Below are 15,586 nucleotides of genomic sequence, written 5' to 3'. Positions count from 1 at the left end.
ATTATCTGTGGAAAATATAAAAAAATAATCCACTAGGAAAAAAAAAATAAATTGTCACCAAAACAAATACAGAGAACAATGAGAGTAGATTATCTGGAATAAAGGGAAGAACGAGGAAGATACCAACACTGATCTCTGATTGGCTGAGCACACACGTAAGCAGTCACATGACCACAGGCTTTTCATTGAGCTTTTCCTGGTTCCTCAGTGTTTGTGTCTGGTCACTTGGTGGCAGTATCTGGTCTGGAGCTGCTCTCAGACCAGTTTCAGTCTGTTTCTAAGTTTCCTCTTGAACTTTGGAGCAGACGCAGCGGCAACAGAAGAAGAAGAAGCAGAGGAAGGAGAGGACACATGAGAAGTGATCACATGTGGAGGAGGAGGCAGACGAGCAAACAACAGGCTGCAGCTTCACTTCCTCATTATCAGGACTGTTTGCAGAGCGGCCGACGACTCGTTTCAGTCCACGTTGAAACACAGAACATGTGCAGGAATGCAACCCTACACCTTCCTGGTGGTTTGTAGAGGGAGCTCCACCCTGCTGCTGCTGCTGGAGTGTTGGTGGGAGGGGGGGTGTTTGCTTGGTTCCAGGGGCGGTGAAACTGTGAAGCTTCACATCATCTAGGTGTGGCCTTCAGACTCTTCTCTTGGATAAAAGCAGGCGAGCCAGTTCCTCCCGCTGAGTGGAAGCGGAGTCATGGCCGACAGCGTGGAAGCGGAACCAGGTGAGCTGAACGGAGACCAGCCGGTGGAGAGGCTCCAGAGTCCCGACAAGTCTATCCCCAAGCAGAATGGGACCGGCGAGGCCCCCCCTGGGATCATAGAGGAGCAGGACTCAAAGGCAACGGAGGAAGACCCGAAGGAGTCGGAGGAGACCAAGGAGGCAGAGGTGCCTCAGGAGGACCCGGGGGAGGAGGAGGTGAAGGAGGAACCTCTGGGCCCCGACGACGTGGTGTGCGACTCGTGCATCGAGAGCCCCTGCAGGGCCCTCAAGTCCTGCCTCACCTGCCTGGTGTCGTACTGCGGCGCCCACCTCCGGCCCCACCTGGAGAACCCCAAGTTCCAGAACCACCGGCTGGTGGAGCCGCTGAGGGACATCGAGCGTCGGACCTGCGAGAGCCACAAGTGGCCCCTGGAGCTGTTCTGCTGCGCCGACGCCTGCTGCATCTGTCAGGACTGTATGACGGAGGAGCACAGGGGCCACAACACGGTCCCCGTGGAGGAGGCCCGCAAACGCATAGAGGCAAGTGGTCTCCAAACCAAACTTTATTTATACACGACTTTAAAAACAGAAACACGGGTTCGAACACGGGGCTGCACACAGGTAGACAAGAACAGAAGGAATGAAACAAACAAATAAAACAAGTAAAAGCCGGTTGAAAGTTGGAAGCCAAGAAATGTTTTAAAAATTATCTTTAAAACAATTCTTAAATTAAAATAAAAGTTTAAATCTTGAATCAGGCCAAATATCTGCTTTTCTTTAAATTAATTTCCTTTAATTAATCTCCATACATATCGTTTGTCTAACAGAGTAACTGTCAAACTCTGGAAAACAACAAGAAGCACGTTGGTGTTTTTATTAATATTCTCACAGTAAGTGTTAATATGACTGAGGAAATGATGCTGTTATTCCTGTGGCTGGTGTTTTGGAAACGCTACCAGGGATCTAAAGACTTGTGTTCAACAGCTGTTCAGGTGAATTAAAGTTAAACAAAAGCTCTGAGTGTCAAAAAACAACACGTGTCATCTGTGACTATTAATCTGCTGCTAGAGGTGAGATGTAATCCCTCTTCACACCCAGACGAGGACACGTCGTACACTTTGTTCTTGGCCTCTATTCAGACGTTCACAACAGAAGAATAGAAATGAAGAATTTACTTGTTTATTTGTTTTTATTCATTATTTTTACTTAGTTTGTCTGTAGTTTCAATCAGACATTTTTTTTATTTAAAAAAAGGTAATTTTTTTGACATGTCATAAGCCACATTATTATTTATTAAGGGGCAATTAAAGACTTTTTTTCTTATTTTTTTCTGAACTTTTGACATTTCATAAATGATCTCAAACTGTATGATTTATCATTAATAATATTTATTTATTTTTATTATTCCTGATTTTTTCTCCGGCACTCTGAAACTGGGTGTTTTATTTGTTGTTATATTTTTATCTCACATCTATCACATCTGTGGCAAAGGTCTCACAGATCTTCACATTCTCAGTAAACAAAAGCTTTGAGCATCAAAAGAACAACACGTGCCAGCTGTAGAGTCATTAATCTGCTGTTGTAGGTCAGAAATAATCCTTTAAATCTCATCCAGGCCGGAGCTTTCACACCCTGGAGAGGACATGCATATATAGCACTGGAGTCTAACTGAGCATCACAAGCTCTGACTCGGGGGCTTTGCGGCTTTCTGGAAACTCAATCTGTCCAGTCGTCCAGCCGACGGCTCATTTGTCTCGTTGTGACAGTCCCCGACCTCTCAAGTTCAAACATTCCCTTCAAGATTCCTTCACAGGTCTGCAGCTTTTAGCCCACACCTGTTATTTGCTCAGTGCGCCGCTGTAGAATTTCAAACTGTTTCGTTAGAGCTGGAATGTAAACTCAGTTCAGAGGAATGCTGCCCAGACGGGCAGGTGAAAAGAAGTGGCTCACGTAGTAGATCTACTACTAAGCTGAACAACATTTAAATCTGTAAACTTCCCCTAGAAATGGAAGGAAATAAAGATGCCAGAGTTAACCGCTGCTCCTTGATTGCGGCAGCAGATTAAAATGACTTCCTCTTCCTACATTTGATCTCTGCATCGTTACGTAACTTACCTTTGTTTAGTTTAGATGCACTTGAACCCAAACATGTCACGCTGCATTCAGGTCACACCGGGAAAAGACGCCAGAAAACGTCAGAATTAAAAAAACATGGCAACTACAGAAGACTTTGAACTCTGAAATTATGACATAAAAGGAACCAGATGAGATGTTTCTGATCCAGGTTATAAGCGGAAGATTAAAGGATCTGGATAAACCTGTAGTCAGCAATGAACTCTACTTCTAGAGTTAAAGACTTAATTATTTGAAGATTAAAGAAGAAATACAAGTTGAGATCTGAGTTTTAAAGGAGGTTGGACTTTAACTGGACTTTAACTTTAACTCCATTAATGTTAAGAGTCGAGGTCTTGGAAACATTTTATTTACTAAAAGATGTGAGACTGAATTCAGGTGCATACAGACACAAACAACCGTGAATATCAAGACAACATTTAAGCGATTAAGTAAAATACAACAGAACAACATCTGCGAAGAAGTTTAGTTTAGTTAGAACGAAAATAGTAACTATGGAAACTGAAAAAGCTGCACAAGAGTTGGCAAAATATACTTTTAATGAGTGATACCTTAAAATTTAACATTAAAGAAGATCAATTAGCGTGGAAATCAAATTTTAGCAGTACAAAACAACACTTATTTAACTTTAAATTCCGTTTCAATGCTTTTCATTTTTGTCCTTAATTCTTGTAAATTATATAGTAGCGACCTCCTCTTAAAATAAACTCATTTGCGGTTTTATTTTTATTCACCGAGGTCAGATTCAAACCGTAGGAGGTAAACGTCCTCGTCTTTCGGTCGGTGCAGTTAATGATGTTTGTTTCAAATTCCTTTTAACAGCAGTAATAATGGTGACGTTAATGATTAACGTTTGAGCCTCGGCCCGACCCGTAGTTTGTGTAAATGAGGAAGTGATGCAGCAGTAATGATGTGCGTGATTAGTGGTTTATTTTCTTTAAGTTATTTCAGGAAAATGTGTTTAGTCATTGTCACACTCATTATGAAACATTTGTGTTTCACACGCCCTTTGTTCGCCCCGACCTCCTCCCAACCATGACGCTACTATGACACTTTCATTTAGATTAAATTTAGATTTCTAAGGACAAACGAAAGTTGCTCAGAACCAAACTCACAGACATGAGCATGTTTTGTTCACCAGTGGTCAGCCCTGACCTTCTCCTGGTATTGACGTCACTGTACGTTCAGACATCACCGGGTTAATTTTAACCATATGCAGCCAAGACAACGCAATTGATACTGAAATAAATATGATTTCTTTATGCATGAAACATATTAACCCACTCCCTTGTTGATTAAAGAATAGAAAAATATCAATTTAACCCGTTAACATTTTGCTGTATCATCGTATAAGTGACAGCAGCAGCTTTTTGAACCAGTCAGAGTTTTGGACATGGTTCGTGTCTGAGTAAATGCTGCGTGATCCAATATGTAATTTTCTTCTGGTTTCACTGATAAAAGTCATTATAGGATTCAACCAACACAATTTTTAAAAAACATAAACAACTTCTTCTTTTTTTTTAACTGTGTTCCAACTCTGATTCCTCCAAAACAAAACCACTTAGAGTGATTCTGACTTTTGTGACAGAAACTTCAGAGTCTTGTCTTTAAAAAGAAACCAAGACCATGAATGAGCTCCGACATGTTCATGAATGACATTCAGTTACGTTGTCGTAAATAGGCTGGAATGATAAGAGGTTAATTAATTTGCGATCAATCATCGTGCATTAACTATCCACGATTAATCGCGATTAAATCCGTTTGAATAAAGTCTTAAAGGGTTTGTGTAGACTGGAACCTGCACTAAGCGGCACTTTTATGTTCATTGTTACAGTATTTACATTTTCTCTGCACACATTTTTTACTTTAAGGGTGTTTTTTGTGCCTTTAAGCCGGGGGTCTCTGCAGAATTTCGTTATGTTCTCATACTGACAATAAAGACTCTTGATTCTTGAATCTTGCATGTGCACACCACTGACAATTTGTGCAAAGAGGAGTTAGAAACCAGGACTTCTATTGCTTTCTCAAATCAGTTTCCCTGTGAGTTACCAGTGTGTGTTCACCCTGCGGGGTATAGAAATGTCATAAATTTTAACATACTGAGTGTGACTCACGTTGAAGGTGGCGCTTGTTCTACCTTCGGGGTTTGAACTTTAATGCAGAGCAAATATTTTAGTCGGAGCTTCAGCTCTGCCTGGACCTGCCTCAGGAATTCAGAGTGAAGACAAGCCAGAGCATTTCAAAAGAAAAGAGACAAGAATCAGATGTGTAACCACCTCCTCCTCCTCCAAAGAACAGGAAAGAGTTTTTCTGAATGTTTACATCGGTCCTATCTTCATGTGGACTTTGCTTTGTGTTGATGTGTTGTGCAGAAGGAGCTGGCCGAGAAGCAGGCGGAGATGGTGAAAACCATGACAGCGGCTGAGAATGCCATCAACAAACTGCAGCTCAACACCGTCTCCATCGAGGTAAACACAAAGCATGAGTAACCACATGAGTAATCCCACAAATATCTAAACGCTTTTATTAAATGTGGGTTGGCTACTGATATTTTTGGACTGACCTGTAATCCGTGATGTTTGGGAGCAGCCCTCCACGCAAACCAGTTTCTGTGAGGCAGCAGGATTCCCCCGGTCAGGCCGGAGTTATGTAATGATTTCCTTTTGATGCAATCTCTTCCGACAGAATTCAGTGACGGAGGTGCGAGCGGTGATCGAGGAGCAGTTCGTGGAGCTGCAGGCGCTGGTGGAGAAGGCCAAGAGGGAGGTGACGGAGATCCTGGAGGCGGAGGAGAAGCAGGCGCTGAGGCAGGCCGAGGGCATCCGGGTCCATCTGGAGCAGAGATGCACGGAGCTGAAGAAGACTCAGACGCAGGTGGAGAAACTCTCCAAGAACAAGAACGACGTGGACTTCCTACAGGTACCATCCAGTAATCTGTTAGTAATCTCAAAACATAAATAAATCCTTATTTTGACTCATTTCTATTCAATAAATAAACACTAGAATTAATTTTTAACAGTTACTGAAGAATCCTGAACGTGAATAGTTGGTAGAAAGAAAAACTAAATAAAAAATTTATTTATAAATTAAAAACATAGAAAAAACAATGTGTAGAAATGTGCAAAAATATGCACAGAACACCAAGTGTGACAATAAATTAGACTTTATTCATTCTCAAGGGAACTGGCTAGGTCACAGTAGCTCAAAAGACTTGAGAACCACAATTAAATAAACACAAATAAATAAAATAAAATAAAATAAAAAGTTAAATCTAATTTCTAATAAGTATAATAAAATTTTCATATGAACAAATGTACAAAAACTAGAGATAGGAGTAAATATATTATATTATGTCCATAGGAAAGATGAATAATGAATAACCAGACACAACCCGTTTACTTTGGTTATGTCCTAAATTGTTCTGAAAAAAAGTCTGGAATTATAGGAGGTTAATTAATTTGCGATTAATCGTGAATTAACTATATACGATTAATCGCGATTAAATCCATTTTAATAAAGTCTTAAAGGGTTTGTATGTGCATGCCTCTAAGAATGTGTTCATGAACAGCATCCAGTTCACTTCCTAAATGTCCTAAATAGATTCTTTTGATAAGAGGTTAAAGGTTTTGCCTCCGATGACTAATAACTTTTAGATGAATTGTGCAGAAAAGTAACTTAAAAAGCAGAAAGCCCAAAAATCCCTCCGGGCCTGAACGCCTCTGCGTGTTTGTCTTTGTGTGTTTATAACAGGAGTATGCAGAGTGGAAGAAGGAGGCCGCTGACATCTCTCTTCCTGGGGTCTACATCGGCCTCATGGACCGTCTGAACTCCTTCAGCCGAGTGATTGTGGACTCCACTCAGGAGCTGTGTGCGATGCTGATGTCGTCCTACATCGAGAAGGTCAAAGAGACGTGTAAAAGCGGTGAGAACAAACAGAATGAAAGAAAGAAGGAAAGAAAGAAGAAGAAGAACTGGTTCAGACACACTACACACATGTTGACAGTCTTGTGTGCGTGGGCGACGGCGTCCTCAGATATGTGAATCATTCCCGCACCTGAACTCCATGAGTCACCTGCTGCTCATTAAAACCCCTCCCTGCCGCCAGCTCCACGCAGATATAGAACATGTAGAACACGTAGAACATGTAGAAGAGATAGAACATGTAGAAAATATAGAACATGTAGAACATATAGAACATGTAGAACATATAGAACGTGTAAAACATGTAGAATATATAGAACATGTAGAAAATATAGAACATGTAGAACAGGTAGAACATGTAGAAAATATGGAACATGTAGAAAATATAGAACATGTAGAACATGTAGAAAATATAGAACAGATAGAACAGATAAAACATATAGAACATGTAGAACAGATAGAACATGTAGATCATATAGAAAATATAGAACATGTAGAACATGTAGATCATATAGAACAGATAGAACAGATAGAACATGTAGATCATATAGAACAGATAGAACATGTAGAAAATATAGAAGAGATAGAACATGTAGAACATATGGAACATGTAGAACAGATAGAACAGATAGAACATAATGGAACATGTAGAACATATAGAGCATAATGGAACATGTAAACATATAGAAAATATAGAACATATGGAACATGTAGAAAATATAGAACATGTAGAACAGATAGAACATGTAGAACATATAGAACATAATGGAACATGTAGAACATAAAGAACATAATGGAACATGTATAAAATATAGAACATGTAGAACATATAGAACAGATAGAACATATGGAACATGTAGAACAGATAGAACATATAGAACATATAGAACGTGTAAAACATGTAGAATATATAGAACATGTAGAAAATATAGAACATGTAGAACAGGTAGAACATGTAGAAAATATGGAACATGTAGAAAATATAGAACATGTAGAACATGTAGAAAATATAGAACAGATAGAACAGATAAAACATATAGAACATGTAGAACAGATAGAACATGTAGATCATATAGAAAATATAGAACATGTAGAACATGTAGATCATATAGAACAGATAGAACAGATAGAACATGTAGATCATATAGAACAGATAGAACATGTAGAAAATATAGAAGAGATAGAACATATGGAACATATGGAACATGTAGAACAGATAGAACATGTAGAACATATAGAGCATAATGGAACATGTAAACATATAGAAAATATAGAACATATGGAACATGTAGAAAATATAGAACATGTAGAACATATAGAACATAATGGAACATGTAGAACATAAAGAACATAATGGAACATGTATAAAATATAGAACATGTAGAACATATAGAACAGATAGAACATATGGAACATGTAGAACAGATAGAAAATATGGAACATATAGAACATATGGAACATGTAGAACATATAGAACATATGTAACAGATAGAACATGTGGAACATATGGAACATGTAGAACAGATAGAACATGTAGAACATAGAACATATGGAACATGTAGAACATATAGAACATATGTAACAGATAGAACATGTAGAACATACAGATACAGATGTAGAACAAACAGAATGTTTTATAATTTCTATGTCTGTCTCTGACCTTGCAGATAAAATGGGAATAAAGACGACCGTCCACGAGATCGTTGCAGCCAAACAGAACATGTCCATACCGAACCCAGAGACACGAGACGACTTCCTCAAATGTAAAACCTCTTTTATTTCTTCATCGTTTCATTATTTAGACTGAGACCAACTTATTAATTATTTAAAACTTGAATGAACAAAGTGTCTGTGAATAAAAAAATACTTTTAGTTTATTTATTTATTATTTACTCTCAGACTTTTTAAAGTTTCTCTCTGGGATCAAATCCCGTCTCGTCTTGTCTTGTACCTTGCCTTTTGTCTCACCTTGTCCTCTGTCCCGTCCCCAGACTCTGCTCAGGTGTCCTTCGACGCAGACACAGCTCACAAGTTCCTCCGTCTGACGGAGGAGAACCGGAAGGTGACCAACACCACCCCGTGGCAGCACCCGTACCCGGACGTCCCGGAGCGCTTCGAGAACTGGCGCCAGGTCCTGGCCTCGGACAGCTTCTACCTGGGACGCCACTACTTCGAGGTGGACATCCGGGGCGAGGGGACGCACGTGGGCGTCACCTACAAGAGCATCGACCGCAAGGGCAGCGAGAGCAACAGCTGCATCACGGGCAACGACTTCTCCTGGTGCCTCCAGTGGAACGGACGCTCCTTCTCGGCCTGGCACAGCGACGTGGAGACGCCGCTCAGCGTGGACAAGTTCTCGCGCCTCGGCGTCTACGTGGACTACAGCGGCGGCCTCCTGGCCTTCTACGGCGTGGACGACGCCATGACGCTCATCCACGAGTACCGGGCCGAGTTCCTGGAGCCCCTGTACCCGGCCTTCTGGCTCTCCAAGAAGGAGAACATCGTGACCCTGGTGGCTCCCGGGGACCCGTTACCTGTGAAGAGCCCCTCCCCTCGCCCCTCCCCTCCCAACTCCCCGCCCACCTCACCTCCCAACGGAGCCGCCGTCGACTCATAGGGGACGTCAACCTGGAAGATTTACAAAAAAAAACCTCAAATGTGGAACCTGGAGCCGTCTCCACGTCAGACTCTCACTTTATTTTTTATTTTATTCTTAGTTTATTGAATTGGGACATTGATGCGTTGGTCAGTGTCAGTGTAAATGTACTGGACTTAGCATGAATGCTAATAATCAGCCGAGACAGGTACAATAGACAGTTACAGAACCACATACAGACACACAACATTATGACAAAACATTTATAAAGAAACATATTATGCATCAAATTAAGAAAACTGGAAATGTTTTTACCTTGGTTTATGTCGTCCTCTCTCTTTTGGGAGGTGAATTACACACAAGATAATAATAATAATAAAACAGAAGAAAACACACATAAAACACAAACTGTGATCAAGTAGCACTGGATCGTTTTTCACCATATTATTGAAATGTCATTTTTCCGCGACAGTCCCGGTGGAAACTCTTGACTTTTTAGACTTGTTTACAGCAGATTATTATTTTTTTTTTGTTACTAATAATCTGTGTATGTTTGGGTCATATTTAAACTCCTGTGAAGCTTTCGGGACTACTGTTACTAGGAATGTTCTGTGTTTTCTGTATGCAAAAAATAATAATAATGATAATAAAAAAAACATGTCTGCCTTTATTTGTAGAAACAAAATGTCCACTTTTGTTCACAGTTTCAGGACGCTAGGACACTAAAGAGGATTAGCATGATCTCTGGACCAACTTCCTCCTACTACAGATTATTATTATTTTTTTTAAGGAGGAAAGTCAGCCGTCATCCGAGAGACGTGGAGTCGAGTTAGTTTATAATTAAATGTGTCTGGTAGGTTGGAGGAATGTACAGATGATGTAAAAGTATTTATTTCTCTGTTGAAACACGCCTCAGAATAAAATCCAGATGGTGTTTATATTCCATAAGAACCGTGAGGTATTTTTGGAAAACTGGAAACCTGTGACTCAAACATGACGATAGAAACTGGGTGGAGTCATTTGGGCTGTTGCGCAACACGGAGGGAAGATCAGTTTAGAGTCTGTTTATTTTTGTTGTAATCATCTCTATTTTCACATAAATCTGGATATAAGCAGAAAATGTGAGTTCCAACATGTGAAACAGTAAAGAAACATTTTATATTGTCACTTTTTCAGGTTCAAACTAAGCCGATGAGAGTCAGTGATCGTGTCACAGCTCAGATCCGTCCAAACCTCACTGAAGCTTTATATTTGGGTCAGTACATGGAGGTTTAAAACACTCACACATACAAATTAAACAAATGCAAAGAAGATGATAAACAACCAGGAAGAGCCAGAGAGCTGATAAGAGACCGGGCTGCATCTGTTTCCTTTTCTGTTTGTGCCCACAAGCCAAAAGGAAAGATTAAAAATATTTATTTCTTTATTTGGTGAGGACAGAGCAAATTAGATTAATACTTGGTACAAATACATGACCCAGCGTAAATATGCCGGATTTAGCTACGAGCTAATTTCCATGTGTAGTCCTCAGACAGAAACAAACAGGACACAGCAGCTTACACAACACTTTATAAAAGCAACAAATAGCATCTCAGTAGAATAAATATAAGACTAAAGAAAACAACTGAAAAAAAGAGACTGTGCTGTAATGTTTTAACTGGAAACGTGTGATTGTGTGTGATGTTTGGAGGCTTTATATATGCATTTGAAACTTGAATAAAAATATTATATAATTATATTATATATATTATATTATAGTAAATATATATTAAATATAACAAAACTATTGTTTTTAACTATTGTTAAAAAAAACAATAAACCGGAAGAACAGTTTAATATATGTGTTAATAAAACATAATTATATATAAATATCTTAGTTAATAATGTGTATTAGTCATAAATACGTCACAAAAACAAACATGTTTAAATCCAGAAATAAAAACGCAAAAACAACGACGTGGAAGCTTCCGGTCACGTGACGTCACCAATGCGCTGACGTGTAACCAGGAAGTTCCTGTACAGACGTCAACATGCTAGCAGGAGTAAGTCACGTTTTTAATCCTTTCTTTTATTACATTTCGTTTATTGGCCATGTCAAAGTGTGCACGGTTGCTTCGCGCGAAGTAATAACGTAAAATTATTTTATCGACGTTTAATATTTCGCGGCTGAGTCAGGACATCTGTCGCGCTAGCGTTGCTAAGCTGTTAGCATTGCTAGGTTTAGGAGCTAAGTAACGTTTCTGCACCGCTATCTTTAATTTATCTTTAATTTAACTTTTCTAAAACCACATAAACATGAAGATTTCTTCCTTGTAATCTCCCGTATTAGTGCTTCTTTCCTGTCTATGATACACAGTGGGTGTGGTAAAGCGTTATTGCTGTTAGCTGTTGTTATTCTGCTTTAAAACCTTCAAATAAACATATAAAGTCTCAAATTAACTAAACCAGAAAACATCTGTGATCTGACTCTTTGTAGGATGTATTTAAATGTCTTAAAATGGAGAAGCGTCTTCAAGAGTTAGCCAATAAAACGAGGCTACATGTCTGTTGGTGTTTAACTTTGTTAACTCGTAAATATAAATAAACATGATTTAGCAGGTTTATATTCGGCTTTATTTAATGTTTAGTGTAGAAATATTACGATACACATTCAATTTTCTATAATTTCCTTAATGTAAGGTTCTGTTTTACATCAAGTCCTGTTTGTTGTTTGGAAGAAGCTAATTAAACAGTTAATGTCTTATAAAAAAAAAAAAAAAGCTGCTGTTGATTAATTTGCTTGGTAAGACTTTTATTTATTTAAGACTTTTATTTAGACTTAAATCTCCGTTATTGAAAAAATCTCCTGGTTAAAAAAACAAAACAAAGTTATAGAGAATAAAACATATTTAACTTTGGTTATTGAGAAATTTGGACAAGGCTGAAAATAAATAAATGAAATACTACAAACTTTGTACAGTTTTAATTTGTGTTGTCAAATTAATGAATAATAAACATAATTGTTATTTAATTATATATTTCTGTGTTATATTGATGTACTGTATTTGCTGTAGTAATAGATTATTTAAAAACTTAAATTATGATCCACGCAAGGAGACACATTTAAGATAAAATAATCCTTTGATTTATTCCACAGTAGGGAAATAATTTTCATTGTCACAGCAGGATGTAGTTCAAGGACGTCGCACACAAAGGGAGGAAAAGCAAACATTGCATAAATACCAACAGTAGTTGTACATGTTTGGTCTAATGGGAGCAGCCGGTATCTGCTCACAGTGACTGTGTTTCACTTTTATTTACAAGGTTTAAACACGGTGCCGTCACTCAGGCTTTTATCACCCGTGACTCTTCCACATGTTTCAGTCTCCGGTGATTAAGCTTCTTCCTTATTGATCCCTCAGGATGAAGACGTGTCTCTGTTTGACGCAGAGGAGGATGCAGGGAAAAGGTTAAAAAAGACGAATATTAAGTAAGTTTAAAGAACTCTGTGCACGTTGAGCAGATGTTGAACATGTCATTATTTCATAGTGTGTTAATGCCTTGATAATCTGTCACCAGGCACCCGATGGCGTCTTTCTTCCACCTCTTCTTCAGAGTCACCGCCATCGTCGTCTACCTGCTCTGTGAGGTTTTCAGCCGGAGCTTCATCGCCTGCATGGTGGCGATAATCCTGCTGCTCTCGTGTGACTTCTGGACAGTGAAGGTTTGTCCTCTGGCTTCAGATATTCTTAGCGCGTGGATTTTAATGTCGCGCTCACTGAGACGTGGCCTTGTCTGAACGGTGGCGGCTACATCTGCTCATATAAAAAACATCTGCTCTACGCTGGGATTTTTATGGAGTTGTTGGGAAAAATGGCCAATTTGTCCCGGATCCAACTTACTTTAACTCGCTGCTCGACAGTAACACATAAACATTAAACTCTTGTGTTCGGATAGACTGTATATAAATATGGACGTGGCTTGTCGTAGTGTTTATTAACGAGGCCACGCCCCCCGAGTGGCAAAAACATGGTGAAATGTGTCAGTAAACACAGGGAGACCAGGAAAAATGTGGATTATCAGATAAAATTAAGGACTCAACTATGACCCATAAACAAACTTAACTTACAGCCGTCCACAACGTTACTTAAGAAGTAACTTAAGGTCTGACTTCATCAAAAAATGCAGCATAAATTAATATTACCTGACACTAAATGAACCACAACACCAGGTTTTCTAACGCAATGATCCATTTACTTCTCTTTTCTTTGGCAGATATCTGTAAAAATATAAAATATATCTCTGACTGCTTTTCAAACCTGTTGGTTCAGTCATTCACACAACATTTAAACATTTTAGACGCTATTAAAGTCTATGATTCAACCTAACGCTACTAATCTCCATGTTTAAGTGGCCGTAACCATAGAGACGTCCGCTAGCTGGGACATCACCTTCATCCCTCTGTTAGTGGCACCAGTGTAAAGTTTAAAAGGCTCCGGATGTGTTTTCAGTATGAATGAATGATTCAGATCGTCCTTATCTCCAGAACATCAGCGGGCGGCTGCTGGTCGGTCTGCGATGGTGGAACCAGGTGGACGACGACGGACGGAGCCACTGGGTGTTTGAGTCCAGGAAGGTAGATGCCTCCATTTAACCTCCTCCTGCTCTATATGTAGATGATGGGTGTTTACAGTCCTTTAGGCCTTAGCGGATTCACAGATGTCCCGACTGTGAGAATATCCTGTTTGCTGTTTTCAGGCCTCTGGGAAGCAACAAGCTTCAGACTCAGAGTCCAGGATCTTCTGGCTCGGGCTGATTATCTGTCCAGTCCTCTGGGTCATCTTCTCCTTCAGCACCCTGGTCTCATTCAAGATTAAATGGATGGTGAGTTGTTCAGTTTAAGGAGTTAAAAACTGGTTCCTACCAAAGATGTGACTCTGTAAAAACTCTTCACAAAATGTTCAGTTTCATTGTTTCAGAGTCGAGGCTCAGAAAATATACGGTTATAAACATTTTGTATTTATTTGCACCATAACATAGAGACAATAACAGATAAAAACGTCCGGGCTTAAAATGAATTAATGATGTTTTTGCTTTTCTTCCTCTCAGCCTGTTGTGATCATGGGCGTCGTGCTGCAGGGAGCCAACCTCTACGGATACGTACGATGTAAAGTGGGAGGAAAGACCAGCTTAAAGAACATGGCCACCAACTACTTTGGACGACAGTTCCTCAAACAGGTCATTTGAATATTTTTTATTCTGTAAACCATAAAAAAAAAGTGTCCTTTTTATTTATTGTGCCTCTAAAAGTCTGTTTTCGATCCACAGGCGCTGTCTAAAGAGGAGGAATCGTAGAGTGCAGCTCTGCGATTTTAACACATCTGCATTATTCTTAATGCTATATTATATATATATTCTTTTAGGAAGGGGACACAGGGAAAGAAAACCTTTTTTTTTTCTTTTTTTCAAGATTAAATGGAACTGACGAGTGTTTGATTATTTTTTCTTTTTAACGTGATGCGTGACTCCTCGGCTTGATCTTCCCCACTGAAGTCAGACGTCTGAAAGCTGCTTTCACTAACTGAAGCCCAGCAATAAACCCTCAGACTTTAACTTCAGCAGGAAACGCATGAGTGAAAGTCTCACGTATTTTATTTAGTCGGGCCTCTAATAAGTTTCTAACACGTTTCTGAAAGGTATTCTACAAACATAATTTTGTTTGTATATGACGGACTGTGTAAAGTATCCTTGGAGATTTGTAAATATGTAAAGTAAAGAAATGATTTGAAACGTCATCTTTTTTATCTGTGCTAATTGATCAGTTTTCTGAAGTGTCATATATTTTAGTGTAGAAGAAATACATGTGGTAATTTCCAGCAAAATAAAGTTTTGTGTCATAGTTTTAAATCACGAAACAAAGCATTAATAATATTATAATAAATCTTAATAATTATCTGATTTAAAACTTATTTAAATGATATATTTAATTCGTTGGTGTGATGTGTTGGATTTTTAATAATGAACGCGACAGCGACTCCCGGTGGCAGGTTTGGGTCATTACATATTTGTTTATTTTATTTATTTATTTATTTTCAAAAAAATTCCTAATATTTTAACGCACTTTGAAAACAACCAGCATCACCTGGAGTACGCAAGATTATGTTTTAAATATAATTTAATAGAAAAATGTAATTTGTCACAATAAAATGACGTAATTGGATCAGAAGCCGGATGCAGAAGAGCAGGAGACGCCTTAC

At 39.0% G+C, this 15,586-nt stretch overlaps 2 protein-coding genes across 2 annotated transcripts; both read left to right on the top strand.

Moving 5' to 3' along the window:
• The first annotated feature begins 210 nt into the window (after positions 1–210).
• On the top strand, positions 211–10,020 carry trim16 (tripartite motif containing 16). The gene is made up of 6 exons (XM_047610123.1): positions 211–1,240; positions 5,206–5,301; positions 5,519–5,752; positions 6,584–6,755; positions 8,422–8,517; positions 8,746–10,020. Exons 1-6 carry the CDS (start codon positions 695–697, stop codon positions 9,369–9,371), a joined length of 1,770 nt encoding a protein of 589 aa, XP_047466079.1. The 5' UTR covers positions 211–694; the 3' UTR covers positions 9,372–10,020.
• Positions 10,021–11,300: 1,280 nt separating this feature from the next.
• tvp23b (trans-golgi network vesicle protein 23 homolog B (S. cerevisiae)) lies at positions 11,301–15,124 on the top strand. Its single transcript, XM_047608235.1, has 7 exons — positions 11,301–11,392; positions 12,752–12,819; positions 12,909–13,053; positions 13,876–13,965; positions 14,088–14,213; positions 14,439–14,567; positions 14,658–15,124. The coding sequence occupies exons 1-7, from the start codon at positions 11,381–11,383 to the stop codon at positions 14,682–14,684; spliced, it is 597 nt and encodes a 198-aa protein (XP_047464191.1). The 5' UTR covers positions 11,301–11,380; the 3' UTR covers positions 14,685–15,124.
• The last annotated feature ends 462 nt before the right edge of the window (positions 15,125–15,586 follow it).

The sequence above is a fragment of the Mugil cephalus genome, chromosome 16, assembly GCF_022458985.1.
Source record: "Mugil cephalus isolate CIBA_MC_2020 chromosome 16, CIBA_Mcephalus_1.1, whole genome shotgun sequence".
NCBI classification, from domain to species: Eukaryota; Metazoa; Chordata; class Actinopteri; order Mugiliformes; family Mugilidae; genus Mugil; species Mugil cephalus.
This window is presented reverse-complemented; position numbering and strand designations above follow the sequence as displayed.

Coding starts and splice junctions, on each gene's coding strand:
- trim16 (XM_047610123.1), top strand. CDS start 695: ATGGCCGACAGCGTGGAAGCGGAACCAGGTGAGCTGAACGGAGACCAG. Junction 1,241..5,205: donor AGGCCCGCAAACGCATAGAG/GCAAGTGGTCTC, acceptor TGTGTTGTGCAG/AAGGAGCTGGCCGAGAAGCA. Junction 5,302..5,518: donor TCAACACCGTCTCCATCGAG/GTAAACACAAAG, acceptor CTCTTCCGACAG/AATTCAGTGACGGAGGTGCG.
- tvp23b (XM_047608235.1), top strand. Junction 14,214..14,438: donor CATTCAAGATTAAATGGATG/GTGAGTTGTTCA, acceptor TCTTCCTCTCAG/CCTGTTGTGATCATGGGCGT. Junction 14,568..14,657: donor GACGACAGTTCCTCAAACAG/GTCATTTGAATA, acceptor TTCGATCCACAG/GCGCTGTCTAAAGAGGAGGA.